This window comes from Phaseolus vulgaris, chromosome 1 (assembly GCF_051622355.1).
Source record: "Phaseolus vulgaris cultivar YP4 chromosome 1, ASM5162235v1, whole genome shotgun sequence".
NCBI classification, from domain to species: domain Eukaryota; kingdom Viridiplantae; phylum Streptophyta; class Magnoliopsida; order Fabales; family Fabaceae; genus Phaseolus; species Phaseolus vulgaris.
In genome coordinates, this window is record NC_143498.1 from 29,415,416 (window position 1) to 29,439,628 (window position 24,213).

The 24,213-nt window shown below is 34.2% G+C and overlaps 1 protein-coding gene across 4 annotated transcripts; it reads right to left on the minus strand.

Moving 5' to 3' along the window:
* Positions 1-28: 28 nt before the first annotated feature.
* LOC137813815 (uncharacterized) lies at positions 29-23,029 on the minus strand. 4 transcript variants are annotated; one of them, XR_016520467.1, is made up of 20 exons: positions 22,807-23,028; positions 21,800-21,985; positions 20,602-20,679; positions 20,337-20,418; positions 19,758-19,833; positions 19,196-19,278; positions 19,011-19,087; positions 17,493-17,549; positions 17,242-17,354; positions 16,475-16,554; positions 16,272-16,358; positions 8,754-8,834; positions 8,470-8,631; positions 8,263-8,379; positions 7,410-7,481; positions 7,142-7,326; positions 6,796-6,933; positions 4,903-4,995; positions 1,125-1,187; positions 29-631 (listed from the first exon to the last, which is right to left on the minus strand). XR_016520467.1 is itself a non-coding variant. In XM_068616252.1 (20 exons), exons 3-20 carry the CDS (start codon positions 20,661-20,663, stop codon positions 395-397), a joined length of 1,860 nt encoding a protein of 619 aa, XP_068472353.1. In that variant the 5' UTR covers positions 20,664-20,679; positions 21,800-21,985; positions 22,807-23,028; the 3' UTR covers positions 29-394. The 4 variants fall into 4 exon arrangements, 2 of the variants coding, with proteins under 2 accessions (XP_068472353.1, XP_068472352.1); XM_068616252.1 differs by having other exon boundaries at positions 7,415-7,481; XR_016520466.1 differs by lacking the exon at positions 21,800-21,985 and having other exon boundaries at positions 22,807-23,029.
* Between the last annotated feature and the right edge of the window lie 1,184 nt (positions 23,030-24,213).

Below are 24,213 nucleotides of genomic sequence, written 5' to 3' on the forward strand. Positions count from 1 at the left end.
GTCAGGGAGAAAAAACAGAAAGCAATACTAGAAAGAATCATAGCAGAATTTTATATTCAAAACATATATAATCAATTTAACTTTTTTGTCAAATTTTTTAAAAAAAATGGTTGGAAATAAGTACATTTTAATATAAAACACAATCTAACCCCTATTTTGTGTTGACGAGAGAGATGCTAGTAATACCTACCTGAATTTCCTGGTTCTATAAGTCCCAAGCTTTCTTTAAAAGCATCTGGGATGATTAAAAGGAGAGGTAAAGCTCATGTAGATACTTGCTAATCAGATGGCAACTTAGCTTTCAAAAAGTTGAGTCTGACAATTTTGGTTCCACTGCTACCAGACATGTTAAATACCAATTGCTAAAAAATCAGAAAGATCATCTGACATCTTTTCAGTAATAATCATCATCGTTATAGCCGTATCCATCATCCTCAGGGTAATATGCATCTGCAATATTATTATCAGTGGACAACCCATTTTGATACATCTCCCCCATATCATCTTCGAATTCATCCACTGATCCCATCTCATCGTCATTCTTGTCCTCAAATGACTGTAAGTTGTCATGATTATCTAGGGGCGGATCCAACCGTGCTTTCTTCTCTTTCTTGGGATCATCGGTTTTTTCCTGTTTGAAAATATCAGAAAAAAAGTTAAATTGAGAAAAGTCCATTGTCTTGATTTAAAGAATAGTATAGGTTAATTGTCAGATGACATCTTTCCAAATTTGTCTTTTGAACATGTTGAAATAAAGCAGTAAATCAAGAATGAAATCATGCAGATAAAGCAAAAGCATGTAGGCCTGATTGGACAGGTTTTTCCATAGGAGAAAAATGTTGAAGTACCTTCTCTAACAAACTAAAATTAACTTATGAACAAGTTAAAATTAGTTTTTATAGAAGCTACCATCATTAGCTTCTCTAAAAAGATGATTTTAGAGTATGCATAAGCTAATTTTAAACATAATTCACTTTACTTTTGTATTTTCTTTTTTTGTGAATGTCTATTGAGAAGTTGATCAAAATCATGTTTTAATTAGGAATATTTTCTGGTGTTAGTGGAACTCAAAGTGTATCAGTATTACATGTGATATAAAGCAAATCAGTTCTAGAGAGAATTACCAGTTCATTAAATAATTCACCCAGGCGATCAAAATTGACTTTAGATTTCAGACTCTGCAATTGCTGCACAAGCAAACAAGTAGTTTTAGTAATATATAAACAATTTCGGAAGATCTTATGTTGATAATTAAAAAAACTAAAATGAGTCATATATATATTGCTCAAGGATTTGATCAATAAAGCTGAACGCACATAATAAAACAAACTCAACCGTTGAGAATTGACACATTACCTCATCTCAGAAGATACAACAACGAAGCCTTAAATCCAAATGCTCAATGAGCACGAGAATACAAGGTCAAAGCAACTGTGATTACTTCAACACCACTCAATGCTTCGAAAGACTTTCCTATCATATTTTCCCTTTTTTAAGTTTTTACCTCTAAAGTTGTTATAGTTACTTGACTACAGATGGAAACAAGAAATAATTTTATTGATAACAATCATATGAACTACATTTTGGATTCCTCAATCATATTGTAGTAAGTGGTTTTATACCTAACTCATTCTCATAAAACCAACGTGTAAGGTAAGAATTACACCTCACTTATGGGATCTTCAATGCACTCCCTCACGCTAAGGAATGAATGTCTCAAGCATGAGATTGGATATTTATAAATGGTCTAACAAAAATCTGATACTGCTAGCATAATAGCTCCAAAGAACTTGATTAGAATAGGTTCTGAATGACTTCTATACCATCTTAGGAAGTGGTTTTGTAAGATGAGGATTTCACCCCGTTTATATATATATATATATATATGTATATATATTATGTATATATGTATATATATTATGTATATATGTATATATATTATGTATATATGTATATATATATTATGTATATATGTATATATATATTATGTATATATGTATATATATATTATGTATATATGTATGTATCACTAACAAAAACAATTAATCTCTATAAAAAACAAACAAAATATGCATGAATAAATAATAACCCATTCATGATTATGTGATATCACTACACAGAGAGAACTTTGTTTCATCTTAAAACATTATACTCTCACCCATAACAGGCAACAAAATCCTTCAATGAAAAGGTGTTATCTAAGTCATCCTATATCTATTTATTGCAGGAATAGAACATATTGTATCAACTTATCTCAAGAACCATAAAATGTCATCTCTAAGTCATTATTAGTGAATCTTCATTATTCCAAATAGCAACGTAGTCCTCTACCCTTGATGTGGTCTAATCTTGATTGTCCCTTGAGAGTCCTCTGAATGTACTGAGTCCAGTGCAAATAATATCAATCGTATCCATCACATTTGGAAGATCATTAGGACATAGGGATGATTTTCAGCTTAGACAATGCAAAATAATACCAAATAAAATGGAACCCGTTGGCCAAAAAAAAAATCTCAAATCTACTCAAAACAAAACCACCCCCTCGGAATGGACTAAAGTTTCGGACTGAGGTTGTCTGTGGTAACAATGATGAGTGGGTCTCGCTTGAATATGTTGCTTAGGCTACACATGTCGGTACTGGTGGCAATGGCAACTCTTCTAACAACGTTCTGATTGCCAACAAGGGGTGCGCCTCTCAAGCCCACCCTTGGCCTCAATGGCTGCGATGGGGTGGCCAGTGACAGTACATCCTTGTTTTGTTGTTTGCATGACAATGGAAATTGAGCTTCAAAGGTCAAGAACTCTGCTACCAACTTGAACTAGGCAGGGAAACCAGATATAATTTTATTGATAACAATCCCAAATTACATTCTTAGCTTTTCTATTTTGTAACAATCAATCTCTATAATAAGGAAACAATATATGCATGAATAAATAAGATTATATAGATATTTTATCTTAATCAATATAGAGATCTCGAAGCTTTGTTCATCTCAAAAAACCGCTATTTGAAATAATTCACTTACCATATTGTTGATGTATGTATCAAGCTTAATAGTTCTGGACCATAGAGGTCGTCATCAAAAGATCCACCTGCCTTCTGACTCGCCACTGCCAATATAAGCATGTGTAGTTCATACACCAAGTCCTAGCAAGACCTGCTCACCACCGCTGGCACAAACAGCTTCACAAAGACCCCATGAGTCCATCCTATGGGGCAATGACTTCCCTTTGTTCCAAATTTTGTTTAGAGTAGTGTGTGTTCAATACGAAACAAGGTTCTCTATATTACTCAAGGACTTTCTTGGAATAGAGGTTGCTTAGTTCAAGTTTACCTAATAACAAATTTAGTAATATCTCAGAATATGGGTTTTGACCCAATTCAACCCTCCAATTGCAAGAAAGGGGTTACTCCACTTACACTAATTTGTCCTTATATTACTCAATACAGAATTTGGAATTTTTCCAATACACCCAACACTGTTGCGCTTGGTGCAAGGATAATAGGATGGGTGTTTCTTCTTGCACCCCTACATTTTTAAAAATACCAACATTACCCTTGCCATTTTTATTTGAAATGGCACCATTGATGGCTTCGCTTGTTTTTCTTGGTTGATAATTGGTACTTGTGGAGTTGTGGCTGCCGTTTTGAAGTGTTGGTTGGCCTTTTGAGGTGAGAACTGAGGTTTTTTCAAGAGGGTTGGGTGGTTATGGGGTTTAGAGGTTCCCAGAAATCCGGTTTCGTGACTGTATTACAGACTAAGCAATCTGCAAGTAATCACCCAAAAACACAAGCTCATCCGACCAAAAAATTGCACAGAACCTCATCCAACAAAAACAACACAAAATAGGAAAAAAACAACACAATAACCAATACCGAATTGCCAAATCCGGGAACAGTATGGAACAGTAATTTCGGTATCATTCCGGATCCTCCTCTTCGTTTAGCTTATATATATAGACTGCTCAATCTAGTAGTGCCATAATATTGGCTTACGGATTCATTGATCCGCCAAAAAAATGGAATACATATTCCTGAAACAAAAAAAACTACACACCTCTCCCAGTGAAAACCCATCGCGAATGCCAAATAACAACCACCAAGCCGCTGGAAACCTACCTGTTGCACAAAACAACGAGAAAAATCCAACCCAAGGCACCGTCGCTCGTTGACACACTTCCAATAGCTATGTGGACAGAAAATTGTAGAGAAGGGAGAAAGAAACGTTGTGACGGTGGTGGTATGCTGCCTTTAGGGTTTTTAAAATCTCCAAGGATAATTTAGTAATTACACATGAATGTAAGGGAGTAGGAAGAAAAATGTAGGGATACAGGAAGAAACACCCTAATATGACAGGTGATCTAATAACAAACATACGACAGGTTCTGAAGCTGTCATATAATATGGGTTTAGGTTTAACTCAATCCCACCAACAAGCTTCTGAGAAGTGGGATTTGGGCTTTACCCAATAATGTGAAAGTAGAGTCTCTTGTATTGAGAACTCTTAATCAACTTCAAGGCAGAGGAAAAATAATCGTATTCCTCAATTCAAAAAGACTGCATATATCTTAATATATAGACTAAACTACACCAATGTTAAAATCTCCTGAATAAGGAAACTAGGAATTTAAATAATTCATACAGCCGAGAAATATATACAGAACATTTCTGCAATGTCTAAGAAATATGTTTCTAATTTGGATTTATTTATTATGTTTTATGAATTTTATACATTTGTAAATATTTATCTTACACGCATCACATCGTCTTATTTTTAAAATAATCACATTTTTGTATCAGATATGTGTATAGATTCCTGTTATTTTTATACAAATATACAATGGTAATTGGACTGTAACAGTATAGAGAAAATGCATGTCTGTTATTGAATAGATAAATACCCTTTTTTTATTAGACATTTGGCCGAAAGCCTCTGCAGCAGATTGAGCTGGCCCCATATTTTTTGCCTCATTGGCTCGTCTCTGTTTCATTTCCTGAAATAGAGTATTTAACAAACCAAAAAAGATTATAAGCTTGAAGTCTTGCAGCATGAATCGTACAATGTAAACAACAAAAAACAAGGTATAACTATTGGATCCACTCTACAGCCATTAAAATGTATAGTATACTCGATTTGAAAGTAAAACAATTACAAAAACGTTGTAAATCACAAATTGAATTCAATGCATTTGCCAAACTCACTAACTTCCTAGAGTGGCTGCTTCAAATTTTCCCATGCATCTCAGGCTTCCATTTCATTAGTCTCTAGTTTATATACAAGTAAAAAGTAAATAGGTGAGATTTAACTTATGCATTGTCATAACCTTCTTATTTACTTTTTCTATATGGAGAGAAGTTTGTCCAAACAAGGTCACACTATACAATTCCTAGGCCAGAAATTCTTCGTATCTCAATGATCTAATCCCTTTTGATATTCAAATCGGTTACAACTCAACAAAGTACACTTTATTATTACATTGACTAATATACGGCAGGGGAAGGGGGTCTTCAGGTGCTAGAAATCAAGTTCTCCCTTCATCAAACCTTGGATCTCTAAACAACTAATAGCACCTCATTCCTGACATTAGCACTGCAGCAATGACAATCTATCACTTAACAAGAACAGAAACAGCAAACATCAAATAAATGCACACCAACATTGGGAAGCTAATAGAACACCCAATTAATGGTTCAGTTTTATCAACAATCATGGGGGAAAAAGTGCTTAAGCTTTAAAAAAAACAATTCCAGATCTTGTAGCTCCTCAGAGACTCAAAATAGAGAGTCCCTTCCAAACCACAACACATTATATGCATATAAACCTGGGACCTTCAAAACATGGCTGAGGATAAATTTGTTGCCTTCCCCGGGGGGAATTAAACCTTCCAGGTCATGGAATTCTCTGGAGAAAGTTTTACATGTAAAATCAATATACAGTGTCTTTTCTAATATTCTTAGCAGCGTCCATACTTCCCTGGATTCAAGTTTAGACAAACTGAGTTTTCAGTTGTACTGACCACTTTCCCAAAATTTTATATTATAGCTTATACATTCCCAACTAAGGCCAAAACATGAGCAACATACTAGTAATAGTTATTATTAAGTAGTGAGTTTAAGCCTAACTCATCCTCACAAAACTTGGCTAGTGAGGTGAGAACTGTCCCCACTTATATACTATAAATTAGTCTTATTTTTAATCAATGTTTGATCTCCAATACACACCCTCACACCGAGGTATGTACATCTTGTGCTTGGGTCTAGATATTCGTGAGTGGTCCGGTAGTAGCCCAATAACGAGTGACATGATAGACCCATCAAACCTTGCTAGGATGGACTCTGATATCATATTAAAAAGTGAGTTTAAGTCTAACTCATCCTCACAAACAACTTGTGAGGTAAGGATTACGTATCTCCAGTTGATATAGGATCTCCAACAATTATAAATTGATAAGGATCCACCCTACCAACATAAACAATTGTAACACTTGCAACATTGCTAACCATTCAATTGTGATAAGACATTGTTTAGGAACATTAAATTTCAACTATATTCGCTACTGATAAGCCAAAATCTAAAATACAATAGTTTTAATGGATATCATATTTTATGCTAATTAAACATCGAACGAAGTAACAAAGCATAGATTAAAATCAAACTGATGTGACACTTTTTGACATGGTTTATGTAATGAAAGATAAAAATCTAACTGCATTTCATGAAATTTTTATCTCAAGTTACTTGTGGTATAATTTCACACTAAGAATGTCTCAAAAAAAAAATATTCAGAAAGAACCTTTCTGGATTTTGCAACTGCCTCAGAAGCAGATGCAGCAAGCTCTCTTGCTGCAAGTAAATCCTCTGAACAGTTCTCAAAATTTGCCTCAAAAGCTTTCTTATTAGCTGCTGCAATTGCTTCCTTGGCTGCCTGCTCCTGAAAGAAAAGATGAAGCTTGAGTGAGATACAATGCAGATTAACCTTCCAAATAAAGCCAAACAGAAAACCAAGGACAAGCAGAAGTACAAGTAACAAGCACCCATTTCCGAATTTCAACTTCAAACCATGATACAAAATGAAAAAAGAAACTGAAAGAAAATTATCTAGCACAACTAGAAAAAAATAGATGATACCATTTCTTTACCTCAAGATACTCCCGATTTGCTGCTTCCCATAGTATCTTCTTGATATGTCTCCCCTCCTCATCATGAATGTATAAATCAACGTCTTGATCATCAATATCAGATAAAGTTTCTGATTCATCTTCTCTAAATGAATCATCATATTCATATTTACCATCTTTAGTGGCCTCATGGGCAACATTAGCCCCTAAAAGCATTTTGGAGCAATTAGTAAAGAATACAGAGAAAATTTAACATGATAGCAAGAGTGAATGAAATAAGAGCACCCACCATACCTTCTGGCACACAGGCAGGAAAATCTTCTGCGTGGTTCTTAAACTGGTCATTTGATGCATTTGCTAACTAACCAAAAGAACCAGAAAAAATATAAATATTTATAAGTTGTAAATGCTTATGACTCTTCTAAAATTTATAAGCCAAATTGTTCGCAAAAACATACAGCTGTCTGGAAATTGGAATTTATTTAAGATGCCCATAAATATGGACCATTGCTTGAAGAATGGTTTCATATAGGATAAAGAACTAAATGAAAGTTAAAGTTTGTACTTGGTCACATTTTTGTAAATGCTGCATTTCTCAGGACTATTCTTGCTAAAGAGGGGTTACAATATCATGATATCAACTAGACAATGTGTGAACATGTGCACAATAAGAGAATTTATTCACCTGAAATGGCTAATTTCTAAGGCCTCTCGTACTCTTTTGATGGATGCATTCAGTTATAAGTACAATATTAATGGGATCTGATCGGTACAATGTAAGGAACTAAAGTATGGGTTTGATGTTCTGTTACAATTCGGCACCAGTATGTTTGCTCTGGAGTGAGTTTGTGGACATAGATTATCTTTTCTCTTTCAAGATGAAACTCAATTTAAAAAAGTATTATGAATATAGACCCTATTTAGTTCTTGAATTGTTAGACTACTCCAATTATATCAATTCTTTTAGCGATTTAACTATACGACAATACAATTAATTTTGCTTCTTTCTGTACAAGCAAGCCCTAGTGAATATTGTGAATCTTTTAATGCAAAATGTTAAAACAGAGAAAAGGAAAAATTAAAAAGGATACTTGAAAACGAAATGCAAAATACCACACAATACCAAGTCAAGGAATACTTACATCACATGCTTCATCAACACTCTCTTCAAGAAGTGCTCTTTTCATTCTTTCCCGCTCAGCACGCTGAAATGCAGGAGGATCCAAACCACCACCAAGTCCACCAGAGAGCTTATCGAACTGTGAGTATATCAATAAGTTCAACAGTCAATGCCAAATGGCAATCTGGCTTCAAAACGAAACCATCTTGAGAAGAAGGAAAGTACTCACTTCCTTATAGCATTCTTCGCACAATCCAAGAGCAAAATGGGACGCCCCACTATCCTTGTGCTCACATAGTAGATCTTTTGAAATACACCCTCTGAGTTCACCTTCTGCCATTACCGTTGGATTTTTTTCATGTTCCTTTGCCATGGTATCCAACTCCTCAACCTAAAAGGTTCATGAAAAATGTTTACTCACTGTCAGATCTAAGATAGTGAATTTAACTACAGGCCTTAAAACACACTAAAAATCAAAATAGACAATAGCATTAAAAGGAAGTAGAAACATACTGTCAAGCTAGAACATTCCGTATTTTCAAATTCAACCAATCGTTTGGTCAATGTTGCTTCACACACATGGACGATTCTAAGCTGCATTGAAAATTAGTAAATCAAGGGACATCTAATATAAGAAAAAATATTAAGGTCAACTAATCTATACAGAAACAATTACAATAGCAAATGTGTATATGCAGAAGATTGTGTCATACGTTACTACTAATATGGCCATTCGCTTCAAGAATAGAAATTCTTAAACACAAACAGGATGAAAAACGTAATACTAAAATACAAAGGATTTTGTATGACATCTACAATTATTTCAGCACACGATACACAAGCATAAATCAACCTTGGTACAGATAATAGGAATTGTTGTAACTGCTTGTCAAGATTTTTTATTTTTCTGAAAAAGACAAAACAGAAGATGATGGAGAGAGGGAAGAGGTTGAATAGAAAATGAGAGTATATAGTTATATTTATCTAGTAAAAGGGTAAAATGGGGTAAGCAAATGTGTAACCATCGCTATAGTGAATATGACATACAGAATAGACAATAAGCGAATGTGCCATCACATTTATAACAGTTAAAGGGTAAAATAGCCAAAACAAATGTGTACACCAAAATGAAGCGACCCTATTGTTATGATGATTATTAATTATAAATAAAATAACAAGAAAAAAATATAATTTTAGTCCTTGTAATCTATTACAAAGAAACAAAATAAAAAAATAACTTTTATGGACCACACCCAAAAATAATATATTTTCAAGACCAAACATACACTTATTATGACCCAAAAATATAATCATGTTAGATATCATACTTAAAACGTGTTAAATATGTAACTAGCTGTTACTAGAAATTAGGGAAGCAATTACCAAAATTTAGATTTGATTTATTCTTGTGTATTTATGACTGACTCTATGACACCCATTAAATGTGATTATCAATAAGACCCTTGTAAACAAAACAACTAAACATACAACACAACATTCACACATATTCCTTCAATATGATATCGATAGTTGAGGTTCTTTCTCTTTATCCTTTGTCTGAGTCAATGCTCATTCTTGGGTGGATTGTACCAGTGATCACACGAGCCTCTTTTTCCATGTCACTGCCACTACTCTCTAGTATGCCTCCGAAACCTGACCCAACATCTTCTAACAAGTGTCAAATGCCCCTCCCCCCACCAATTGTCACACATACTCCCTCATGCAGCTTCTCTTTGGTGCATGTCCCATGTGACAGCAACATATCACAGCATGAGCCCTTTTTAGATGACCATTGCGTCACCCTATCACTTATGCTCCTTAATCCTTGCCTCTTAAACCTTGGATACATGACTCGGATGTTTTTGGTCGTATTTGGACCCTTTGCCTTTTGTTAGCTTGGTAGATGACTCTTAAATGAAAGTTGAAGGCATTGGCAAAGTCATCCCATTCCTAACAGTGGAAAGAAATAGATGAAATATATTTCTGAGATTTCTTACAAATGTGATTACAGTCTCTATTTATAGACTGTTTTACAACCTAATTAAAGAAAGAAATAATAGACAATGAAAGCCAGAAATAATGAGTGTTTAAAGCTGTACAAATCAAATAAAATCAAATCACTACCAAATCTGTCCTAATAAATATAAAATGGAATCTGCACTTAATTATAACATAATTCTCCTGATTATGCAACACTCCCCCTCAAGTTGGTGAATGTATATCTATCATTCCCAACTTGCAAGTAAGATCTTCGAATTGTTTTGTGGAAAGTCCCTTAGTAAACATATCTGCCAATTGGAGTCTTGAAGGGATGTACTCAGTGGCTATAAGACCATCATCCAACTTCTCTTTAATAAAGTGTCGGTCTATCTCTACGAGCTTTGTTCGATCATGTTGAACCGGATTGTGTGCAATACTGATAGCGGACTTATTATCACATGCCAAACCCATAGGAGCTTCATATTTTATTTTTAGGTCATCAAGTATAATCTTCATCCATAAGAGTTCACACACCCCTTGAGCCATGGCTCTAAATTCTGCCTCTGCACTTGATCTTGCAACTACATTTTGCTTCTTGCTCCTCCATGTCACCAGATTTCCACCCAAGAACATGCAGTAGCCTGTGGTGGATCTCCTATCAACAATCGATCCTGCATAGTCAGCATCAGTATATACTTTCATGGATAAGTTTTCCCCCTTTTTGAATAGCAATCCTTTTCCTGGAGAGGCTTTTAAGTACTGAATAATTTTATCTACTGCCTGCAAGTGTCTTTCTCTTGGATCATGCATAAATTGACTAACCACACTAACTGCATAGGCTATATCTGGCCTAGTGTGTGAAAGATAAATGAGTTTTCCCACAAGTCTTTGATATTGTGTCTTCTCCACTTTTGGGTTTTCCTCATCATTCCCAATCCTATGATTTTGCTCTATTGGCACTCCAGTGGGCTTACAACCCAACTTACCAATCTCTTTGAGAAGATCAAGGATGTATTTCCTTTGAGAAATAAAGATGCCCTGTCTCGAGTAAGCAACCTCTATCCCAAGGAAGTACTTCAGCTTCCCAAGATCCTTCATTTCAAATTGAGCAGCTAGTCTCTCCCTCAAATTTTGTTTTTCAATCTCATCATCACCTGTAATAATCATATCATCTACATAGACCAAAAGTAGAGTGAGTTTACCATTCTGAGAATGTTTTATAAACAGAGTATGGTCACCTTGGCTTTGTCGGTACCCCAAAGATACCATAGCTTGAGTAAACCTTCCAAACCAAGCACGAGGTGATTGTTTAAGACCATATAGGGCCTTCTTAAGTCTGCACGCCTTATTCCCTTCATTAACAATACCATAACCAGGTGGAATCTCCATGTATACTTCTTCCTCCAAGCTTCCATGCAAGAAGGCATTTTTAACATCAAATTGATGCATTGCCCAACCAAAGTGTGCTGCCAGGGAGAGAATAATCCTGACGGTATTCATTTTTGCCACTGGAGCAAAAGTCTCCTCATAATCGATCCCATAGGTTTGAGTGTACCCTTTTGCAACCAACCTTGCTTTATACCGATCGAGTGTGCCATCAGACTTATACTTAACTGTGTATATCCACCTACAACCCACTGCTTTCTTATCTTTTGGTCTCTCTACAATCTCCCAAGTCTCATTCCTTTCTAACGCGCTCATTTCTTCATTCATGGCTCGAATCCAGTTCTCATCTTTTAAGGCTTCTTGTACCGATGAAGGGATTTTGATAGAATCAATAGCTGAAAGAAAACTCTGGTGCTGCATAGAAAGTTTTTCTGTAGACACAAATTGGGATATAGGATATTTGGCACAAGATCTTTTTTCTTTTCTCAAGGCAATAGGTAAATCATTTAGGTTAGGTTCAAAAGCAGTATTTAAGGTGTCCTCAAGAGTCTCACTGGTATGAGTTCTTACCTCCGGTTCAGACAATTGAAGTTGCTGTTCGACCAGGACGGGTTCTTGTTGCCTTCGCTGATATTGTTTTCCAAAATATTTGTCTTCATTATTCTTCTCTGGTAATGATGTTGGTGCAGGGTCTTTGTCATCCTCCCTAAGAACGAAATCCTGCAACAAAGGAAAAGGTGGCAACTCAAGGTCCTCAGCTTCTTGAATACTCTCCCCCTGAAGCTGAGAACTAGGAAAGAAAGACTCTGTTTCATGGAAGGTGACATCTTTGGAAATATACACTTTACGACTTTGAGGATGATAACATTTGTACCCCTTTTTGTTGGGGGCATAACCGATGAAGACACATTTGATGGCACGAGGATCTAACTTACCCCGATAAGGACTATGAACATGGACAAAAGCAGGACAACCAAAGACACGATTCTGAAGACTATTCAACATGGGAATAGAAGGATAGAATGTGGTCATAACCTGAATAGGAGTAACACCCTCTAAAACCCGAGAGGGTAATCTATTAATCAAATAAGTGGCAGTCAGGACTGCTTCCCCCCAGTAAGATCTAGGAACAGATGTTTGGAAAAGTAAAGCTCGAGTAACCTCAAGGAGATGACGATTTTTCCTTTCAGCAACCCCATTTTGTTGAGGAGTGTCCACACAGGTTAATTCATGAACAACTCCATTTTCCTCAAGGAACTTGGAAAGGTTTTGGTTCACATATTCTCTTCCATTATCAGAACGCAATCTCTTAATTGGACTTTCAAATTGTGTTTGAATCATTCTGTAAAACTTTACAAACAAGTGAAAAACTTCAGACTTATCTTTCATGAGGAATATCCAAGTAACCCGAGTACAATCATCAATAAATGAAACAAACCATTTTGCACCCGAGATATTAGGAATAGGTGAAGGTCCCCATACATCTGAATGAATAAGATCAAAAGGTTAGAACTTTTATTACCATTGGGAGGAAAAGTTGTCCGATGGTGTTTAGCAAACTGACAAACATCACAATGAAATGACTCAGCAGACACTTTTGTAAATAAAACAGGAAATAAGGACTTTAAGGTACTAAATGGAAGATGACCAAGACGTCTGTGTTGAAGCCATATTTGAGAGGATGACCAAGATTCACGACCTTGCTGAAAATTAGAAGTGTGTGCCTGAAGTCTAGCACCCTTTTTACTTTCTTCATGTTGTAAATAATATAACCCGCCCTGCTCTTTAGCAATTCCAATAGTCTTCCCCGTGGCAAGATCTTGAAAAACACAATGGGAAGGGAAAAATACCACTGCACAATTTAAATCTTGGGTAATCTTTTGAATAGACAAGAGGTTATTGGATAGTTTGGGAACATGAAGCACATTTTTTAAAGGAAATGAAGGTTGAAGGTGAATGTTACCACAACCATTAATGGGGGTAGTGGAACCATTAGCAACAGTAATATATGGCTTACCGGATAAAGTAGTGTAGGATGAAAAAAAAAGAGGAATGAGGTGTCATATGATCAGTAGCACCAGAGTCTATAATCCAGATATTTTCAGTACTAGAAGCATTAAAGGATAAAAAACTAGAACTCTTACCACTCATAGTAAAGGAACAATAGCTAGATGGCTTACTAAGGGAGTCCATGAGAGTTCAAAACCAACTTTGTTCAGATTGGCAAAATTTGATCCTGTTCACGCACAAAAAAAAAAATCCGCTGGAAAAATTTTCCGGTGGCGGTTTCCGGCGAGCAGTGGCAGTTCTGGCGAGCGACGGAAGTGGTGGTCGGTGGTGGTCAATGGCGGTGGCAGTAACGGTCAATGGTGCAAGGTGGTGGTGGTGATCAATGGAGAAAGGATAAGGAAAATAAAAAGTTGCAGCAATGAAGGCTGTCCAACAAAAAAAATAATTGCAGCAATGAAGGCTGTCAAGAAAAATGATTACAGCAATGAAGGCTGTCAAGGAAAATGATTACAGCAATGAAGGCTAAAAAAAAAAATTGCGGAAGCAGAGTCTCCTAGATCAGGAGCTCTGATACCAAGTGGAATGAAATAGATGAAATATATTTCTGAGATTTCTTACAAATGTGATTACAGTCTCTATTTATAGACTGTTTTACAACCTAATTAAAGAAAGAAATAATAGACAATGAAAGCCAGAAATAATGAGTGTTTAAAGCTGTACAAATCAAATAAAATCAAATCACTACCAAATCTGTCCTAATAAATATAAAATGGAATCTGCACTTAATTATAACATAATTCTCCTGATTATGCAACACTAACCTTTACTTAGATTTAATGCATAATGTTACTGGCTGTCATTTAATTTTAGCATCCATTAGCAAGCTAACATGCACCCTTGATTATTCTATTCTTTTTGTTCGTAACTTTGTCTCATATTTAACATATACACGCCAGGAAAAGACCTCCTTTATCATGCCGAAATAGTTGGCGTCTCAGACATTGTTTGGGCTGGATTGTTGTAGTAAGATGATTTGCTAAAGCAGAATAAAGAAATAGATTGACTCGTGAGGTATTGCCACAAGCTTCATAAACTCCAGTTAGTAGTTGGCATATGTCTTCACCAAGTCCTTGAGGTGATCAAGAATTGACTACATATGTAACAAACTAGGTGTATAGGATTTGTATGCTTTAGCTTGAAGGGGAGTGTTGAAAATCAAAATAATATATTTTGTATTTATTGTAATAATAGTAGTTTATAAGCATCAAATCTCTGATTTAGAGGAAACAAAATACCATTATTTATGTACAGTCAATGTAATAATAAGTCTATACTTGCATCCTTTGTGTAACCAAACATGCAGTTTCAGCCTAATCAGGTCTGTTTTCTCTCTTTCAAAGCATAGAGACAATCATTGTGCACTAGGACCCCAAAACAATGGTTTCAATAGGGAGTACACAAATTACCATTATAGAAGAGTCTTGATGGAGGCTATGGTGAATGAGCATATAATGTCTCTTACAAGGGGAAACAAATTGCGAATCATTGGATATTAGTTTTTAAATGACTGGTTTAGATTTTTTTTTTCTCTTTTTCTATCTTTGGACATATTTTAGTTATAATGACCCCCACCCACTCTCTTTTCTCCCAAAAAACAACAGTTGACTTTCAGGTGATGCTAGTTTAAATGGGAGTTCAATGTTCTACACCCAACCAATACAGGATTCTGTTACGGCATTTTGCTGTTTCTGAACTTGACCTCCACAAAAGCATCTTCCACATCCTTGGGTGGCAGCAAATATATGCCTTTTGAAATTACCCAAGAATAACAACAACACCAGAAGAAATCAAGATAAGTAGTCAAGTGTGTATGTGTGTGTTGGTAATAGACAGTAAAACATCCCATTCCACCTAACAATCTCAACATAGCAAAAATAGTTGTGTTCCATGTGACTTGAGAGATCATCAAATTCTAAATAACTCGCACTGATAACACCATCAACTAGGAATTCATGTATACTTCTGCAATAACCAGCTGAACAAGCTTAAAACTTGACTTTGCATTTTTGGGACAAATCTTCTGATAATCAGCAACCAAGCACAGTATTCTGAATTTAGAATCATGTTCTAGATATTCAACGAATATAAATTCCAAAATCCAAGTCTAATATATCCCATAATGTGGCAAAAAAATCTATTGTGTTAATAGATTTAATATGAAATTGTGGCAATTGTATGACTTGCAACGAAGTCCATATGTCTATATCCACTATTCAAGGAAGAAGTGTAAGTTAAAGTTACTTTTAACAAGTGCCTGAAACAGGCTGTATTAATCCAAAAATTCTAGTTCACGTATTTTATTAATTACGTCTCAGACCAGGACAGAACTAATGCCAAAAATTTAAATGTGTAGGAAAAGTGAGTAAATAATAACAATGGAACATATATCAGAAGGGAGACCAGAGAGCATCTGCAATCAAGCATACAATGAATCTCAAAAAGGAATTCAATAAATTATGAATAAAGCATTGAGTATTTCCTTAGTATCTTCTACACTTATGAGGAACTGTACATGTTGTAAAATATACCCTGCTAACAACATAAGACAATAACAATAAAATAAATCACAAGGTAGAAAACTTAATCATTACTTACAATATCGGGTTTAGAGCATTTAATTCCATGTGCAAGAGCAGATATGTATATTGCCGCACCACATAGACCACTAGGTTTCCTACCTGTCTGTTTTCTAGCATTAGTAATTCAACTCACAATAAAAAAAAGTTTCTACTTCACATCCCAAATTAAGGCTTTCTTTGTCCAAACTAAAAACACAACTAAGAACAATGTTAAGATACCTGCATCCAGTCCCGTTTCATGCTTGCAACAATGGTCAGTGCAGTATCAGATACTGCCTTACTCCCTCGCTTAATCAAATCTACATGACATGACATTAATCTATTACTTCTCCTAGCTCAAAGAAAAATAACTGGATAAAAATTAAAATTAAAATATATTAAAACAAAACCAGGTTTAAAATCTGCACAAAAGTAAGATGAACATCTTTTTACACTAAAAGATACAAGTTTGATCATCTGAATTATTTATTCTTTTATCAACAGAAAAATAAAACATAAAATATGAAAGGAAATTCTCATCTCAAATCACAGTAATTTAGATTCATATTCAAATAAACATAAACCAATTAATAATTCCCTTCTATATTCTCGATTTATTTATTGCAGTATCGTAGGTCCAGGGGAATCTTTGTAGGTGAAATAAAGTCTTGCAAGTGAAAACTCTCAAATACAAGGGGAGTATTTATTTGCTAACAATCGTAAATCTTAGAAAGCTTTAGTGGGAAGGACGGTATTACAGGGTGTGTGGATCCGTGTATCATAGGCCAAAATTGCATTTAATCTTCATGCCTATTAATTATCTAAAAAGCTGCACCACTCATTAAAATCAGAGAAATAGTCGCCACTAGGTCTATAAAGGGTTCTTGTTGTCTAAATTCTCTCTAAATGATTTGTTCTCTCTCTCACTCTTTAAATTCACCGCATACAACCAACAAAATGTTTTAGTTATCTGCTTATACAAACTGAGCTGAAAAGCAAACACTCACTTTTAGTATATCTATGAATAAAAAGACTAGGATCAACAGGCTTTTGAACAATTGGGTGCTCTCCAAGCCTCAACACTTCACAAAGCTGCAAGAAAACTGATCCTAGCACATAACTGCACATTGAATTCATGAACAGGAGCGAAGCAACAATCAGAAACACAAAAAACAGGGATACATTGACAAAAAATATAACTAAAATATGGGGGAAATATAACCGGTAGACTCCAGTAACAAAAGAAAAGCATACTCACACATCTATTCTTAAAAAAATTGAAAAATCAATAAGAAGGTACGGCTTATTGTTGTGCCTGCAAGGAAAAAAAAACAATTTCAGCACAAAAAATAAAATGTTGCAATACCACCAGTCTACCAGACTCATTATGATAAATCAAAGGTGAAAAGTGCAATCCATTGAACTCATTGCTCTTCAACCACAGTCATAGAGCACTATTCTCTGACAATTAAATATTCAACAAACATCCTTAACACAGTAGTAGCCACAAAAACAATATCATTACATTCTCATACACAAGTGCACTTGTTATAACATTTACAAAAGATGAAGGAAATTTGGAATTACTGGGTAATGCTAAAATCTCATTTGAGATGTGAGATATTTAGATAAGCCTATAAACACTCTTCCATATATCCCTAAATCAATAAAATCTCCCCTAACTTTGTCTATATCTCCTCCCATCAAAACAAAGTAATGGTTTCAAAAATTTGAAACAACTTCCCTACATCAACTGGAAATTCATTCACAAATTGGAATAAAAATCTCGAGCATAAATTCCAGATCAACTTAAGAACTAAGCTATGTCAGTGTTTCTTCATATATCAACTTCAACACATACTATATGTGCACACAGCTTAATTTTATATCTAATCTAATGAGTTAAGAAAAATAAAATATGTAAACCCAATATAATAGATTGTCCACCCTGAAGAAGACATCAAAATGACTTACGTACAATTCCACAATGTATCCCATGTTTGGTTTTACATTTTTAAAAATAACAGTTCCAGGAAACAATGTTTGAGAAGAGATAAATCGAGGTAGAATATAATGAATATATTTCTCGTGTACACAGAGTGTTCTTATTTATAATGAAGAAGAGATACAATAATAAAGAACTAAATCAATATCGAATAATGGGAAATATTTGACAAGATATTTCCCTATTAAATCATATCATATCTCTCGATTTAATTTAATTAAATCATATCTTTATCTTTAACAAACATATTTTAAATAAAAGTAACATGTTACTCTTTAACTTTTAGAAAATCTGTATAAATATTATCAACGACATTCTTTTATCAACCAAACAAAATATAATCATTCCTAGAAATCATGATTCCCAGGATTCAAGATTCTCATGAATTATGATTCCTACCGAAAAAATTATGTGGTATAAACATCCCATAAAAGTAACAGAATGATAAAACATGGATTTTGTTAGGGAGGCCCCTGGCTTTTCAAAAGTATGGGTAAATCTCATGGGCGCAGTTTTACATTTGCATGTTCTAAGAGACTTTTTTTATTCAGACTCATGGCCAACCAATCACCAAGGCACAACTTGACCGCTTTAGAGCTCAACAAGAAGTACAAAAATGAATGCTTTGAGGTTTATATTAAAATTATTTGAACAGCTTTAAACAGGGGAACTTTAAAATCTCCACATCACATAGTTACTCATGGGTGTGGAGCTATAAAATGATAACTGTATGAAGAATCATTCGAAACTTATGCCCAAAAGAACTCATACCGAAATGCAATATAGAGACAAGCAGCCTGTACTTGCTCTGATTTACGTCCACGGGTGAAATTTCGCTCGAGTGCTATCTTCAATAGGGAAATTCAAGGATTAGTTAAATGAAAAAATTATTTTCAAAAGTGTATAAATAAAATAAAAGCAAGTTTAAAATGAGTTCAGTTGAGAGCGTGACCTACTTTATAAAAGGTCAATGCTTGGTCAGCCATATGTTCATCATGAACTCCAAGGCCCATACTTAGATATTTAATTTCATCATAAGCTGTGAACTCAAAGAAAAGTGGCACATAAGAATACAAAGAAGTACAAGCATGAAATTATTAACAGTAATCAAACTGGTCATTATATAACAAATAAACACTGAAAACAACTATCCAAACGGTAAGGTCATGTCTTCCCTATAACGGCAAGGTCATCCTCCTGCACACTATCAATTGATTGCACAGGCTGTTGGGAACATAAAAATACTAGATTTTCTTATCGTTGAATAAATATTAAACATTAAATTAAAATTTATTCTCGGACTGCAACTTTGGAAGGATTGAGGAACAACCAGAAGAAAATAGCAGAACTTGACAGATTTCAGACTAACACAGTACCATGTTTGATAATTCACCAATTTGAGTGTGGTATTTTATGCATATAAGAGAATTTTAATCAAAAAATACTTAGGAAACCATCATTTCAATTAATCCCAAGAGTGAAATTAGCATGAGAGATTGAGATTTAATAAAGGCATACCTCTATCTAAAGTCCTTTGACGTGACTCAGAGAACTCGCTTTGAACTGTTCTTACATAATTACCTGATAATTTACTCTACAAGACACAAGTCAGGAAACCATGAGAAACAAAAAATTATGTAAACAAAAACAAGGGTAGAATGACATGTAAAACAAAATGGTCGTGGATAAAATAATTAAACTTGAACATCCCAGAAACTTCAGCTCTACTCCCAGTCCTATTAATGTCTTTTATAATGCTCTCCATTGATAGAAGAAGCAAATAATGAATGCACCACAACAATATTTTTAGCCTCTACTTTTTCTTAAGATAAGGACAGGGTCACACACTCTGCAATAGAAAAGAAGATACTTGCAGGTTTCCAATATAGGACTGCATGGTGGGATCCACCTATTTTTCCTTTCAAAAACCATACTTGCAATCAAATCAAACATAAAAATCAAGCAATCTAAATCCCTATCAGTTCTAAATTGAAATAGGTCAGCCTCTTTCCCTGTAACATGATGTTGTAATTTAAGGGGATCAATCTTAAAATTATCTGCCCAAAAGACCACCATAGCATGTCAAGCTTCAATTACCTGCCCTGCCGCATTCTTGACAAATGTAGGCTCCTCAGCAAAAAAGTAATCTTCCAACACCCTCCCACAGCTTCCACAACATCTGAGAAGCAAAATTAATAAAATACAAATATTTAACAACATTGGAGGCTTCCTCTACACATTCCTAGATCCATAACTAAATAAAAAAAAACAGTTCAAAATTCAATTTGTATAGCATAATGCACAAATGTTATTAGAAAAGTGTCATTCCGTGAATTACTGTGAAAGCACTAAAGATACTCACAAGAAACCGTCATCTAGTCGCTCCCCAGCTACATTTTTGGCACAGTGACTGCAGTACACCATTATGGTCGAAACAAATCTGCAAAGTCAGTGAGATGAAGGCATTGAAATTGATACCAGAACTCAAGTGAAATAAGAGGGAGTTGAAAGTTTTAGAGAATTGGAATAAAATTTGAATTCAATTAGGGTTATTCATTTAGGGGGAGAGGGAGCTAAATCTGCCACATAAATAAATTAGTGATTAAAATTTAAAGAATTAAAATAATCAAAATTATAATTACCTCACTCTAAATCAGTTGATAGAAACTATTTTATCTAAATCAGAGATTTTAATCAACTAGTGTAAACTGTTTTAATTTAATTGAGTCCTAATCCTGGAGAGTATAGCATGCAGTATGATTACTTCATTAATGCAACAAAAGGAAGAAGTAAAGAGGTTTAGGTTTTCTTATGCCCTAAAACATGGTCATTTTTCACCAGCCCAACTTCATTTCAAACCAAACATTACCTAAGCATGCAATGATTGTGTTTCAGGGCCAATTTTATTTATATGACAAATTGCATTGCTATGGTGACTGGTGCATCAATATACAAACTGAAGGTAACTCTTAATGGGACATGTTTACAACTGTTCATCAATAAACAAAAGCTCCCTTGGATAACTGAATTTAACATCAGCACCTTTATCTTCATATAGACCACAACAAAAGCCAAACCGCATGAGCCTTTGAGACTAATCATAAGTAGAAGCACTGACATGAGTCTCAAATACACAATCTTTAACAATAATAGCTACACCATCAGAAGAAAAGTAACACTTGATGTCCATCAGACACAGTATTCCATCTTCAACTTTTTCCTTTTCTTTTATGCAAACAAACTACTACGTAAATATAGTAGCCCTAAACATATACTAGAAGCTGCTAACAGGACAAATTCAACCAAAAAAATGTTGGAATTAAATGATGGAAACAAATCAAAGACTAAATATGATAACGCTATTGAGATTCTATCTACAATTCCCAGTGATCGAAATGGCAATTGAATTTAAAACCAAAGCCTAGGAATGTTCATGTCTCACTTTTCATCTGTGCTATTTTCTTTGACATTAGGCTTCCAATATAGATAACTAAGGTATTCCTAATTGAGCTTAACAACTATGGTGCCAGCTACTGTAGTCCATTATATAGCACCCTTACCAGTCTCGTTTTTATATGTCTTCCGATTGAAGTATATATCTTCTAGAGGAACAAAAGTTGCCACTATTATTTTCAGGTTTCTGCTTCTATTTAGACAGTCTTATAAAAACTTGAAATTGCCACAGCATTGTAGGTGTCTAATTCATGTTCTGGTTTGCCACAGTTCACTGATATTTCTTTGGTTGGCTGCAGCAAATCAAAAAGTTGAGAGAATCACAAATTCAAGAATGGGAAGGGTATATTTATTTGACTGAACCCAGCTACTAATAAATTTTGAAGGATTTTTATTTATTTCTTTAACAACCTCCAGTGTCAATCTAAGATTAAATCATCAGGATATAATAACTGATGCAACTTTGATCAGAACATAACAAACAACTTCACTTTTTTTCTCTCACGTGTTAATTTCAATCCCACTTACAAAGTTTAACTTCGTCATAAGTGCATATGCTGATGAACCCAATCAAAAACAAAAAAAAACAACACTATGCTCGCCTGATGTGAATAATATAAAGAAACAGCTCAAACTTTGTGGACCGAATGCATCATTATAATGTAGTATTTTGCTTCCGACGCAAGATGCAAGACTCAGCAGAGCACACAAAACAAATCATAATAAAAAGTAAAACCGCCAATTTGATCATAATCAAGGAGAAAGACTCGCAACAAAACAGAACTTCCTTCACCTCAAATTTGAGTAGTTCAAAATTCGGGAGGAAAATTGAGTGAGTGACATAGTGAGTGAGGGTTCATCACGCTAGTAAGGATTAAAGTATGGTCACAGTCTCTCCTTAAATTGTCACAAATTATAGACAAATCCAACAGACGCAACCACAATTGCGATTACGTTGTGGCCGCGAACACTGCAAAACTTAGAAATTGCAGCAAAAATCGCAGCGCACACTGGTTTCAAAAACTTTGGAATTACAAAACTTATCGAATTTCATTATCCCCGAGGAATTTCGTTCAATAAACAAACAAACAACGAGAAGAGAGGGAAAACGGACCTGGTGGAAGCAGGCGACGGCGGCTACTCCGGTGGCGGCCTAGGTGGCGGTGGCGGTCCCCGGTGGCGTGACGGAGATAGATGAGGTAAAGGAATCCAATAATAAGAAAACAAAAGACGTGACAGGGAACAGGGAACAGAAGAGAAAAGAAGAGTGAAGGGAGTGAATAGATAGAGAGAAAGAAAGGATTGTGAAGGTTAAAACCAACACACGATCAAAAGTGAGGGGGAGAAGGGCGCGCACACGTTTTATTATAAAAGTTAAAATGTAAGTTACCACTGTCAAAATTTAGCGACTAAATAAACCATATTATTCTAAAATAAATTGCGATTTTGTTTTAATTCACATGCAAATTACATTCAAAAAATACATTTGATATTCAAATTTGTTCAGATGTAAAATTTTCATATTCACAAATTGCATCAAATTTGAATAAATGAGTTAAAAAAAAAATCTTATAACATAAAACGATGGGGATCTTCTTTTAACGTCTATGAATACTAGTGTAAAACAATATAAAAAATAAAAATATAGTAATACAAAAGTATGAAAAATCAATAATTATTTAATTATTTTTAAGTTGAGGAGTTACATAATATTTTTAATTATAAATGGTATAATTATGCATTTATATATTTTTATACAAAAGTAAGATAAAAAAAAGTAAAATAGTTTTATTGAAAAAATAACCTCAGATACAGTATCTTTTATATAAAGATACAGATAATAGCATATCACATCAAATTAAATTTATTATTTGAAGAATATTGATATTTGATAACAATTATTCTCAGAAATATCGTGATATCCTAAATTTATTAAATTTTGAAAATATGTATCACAATATTGAGGGTGAAAGGGTACAAGTTTACGTCCAATATTTGATGAGACTAATAAATCTTCTAAAGTTGGTTAGTCTAACATAATTAGAACTGGTATTTAAACATATTATATGTACAGAATAAATAATTATATGTATCACTAAAAAATATAATTCATATAAATTATATTTTGATTTTATGATAAACCATAAATGTTATTCTTAATCATAGATAATGTAATAAACAATCAATTTAGAACATGAAATATTGAAAATAAAATAAGTATGTACTAGTTTTTTTAATAGTAAGTATATATATATATATATAATAGAATTAACTGATAGTTTGTGGTATTAATTAAATTTGGGGCGATAAAAATTATTTTGAAACTCTAACCGAAGCCTAAAAAAATCAGATTTGATGTATATCTTTTTTTATTGTTTATAATTATTTTATGTAGAAATGATAACCAATCATCCAATAAATCAATTTTATGTCAAATATCTATCAGTTTGAAAATACTAAAAATAAGGGTATTTACCAATTTTTAGTATAACAAAGACTTTAAAAAAAATAAGATTTGAAA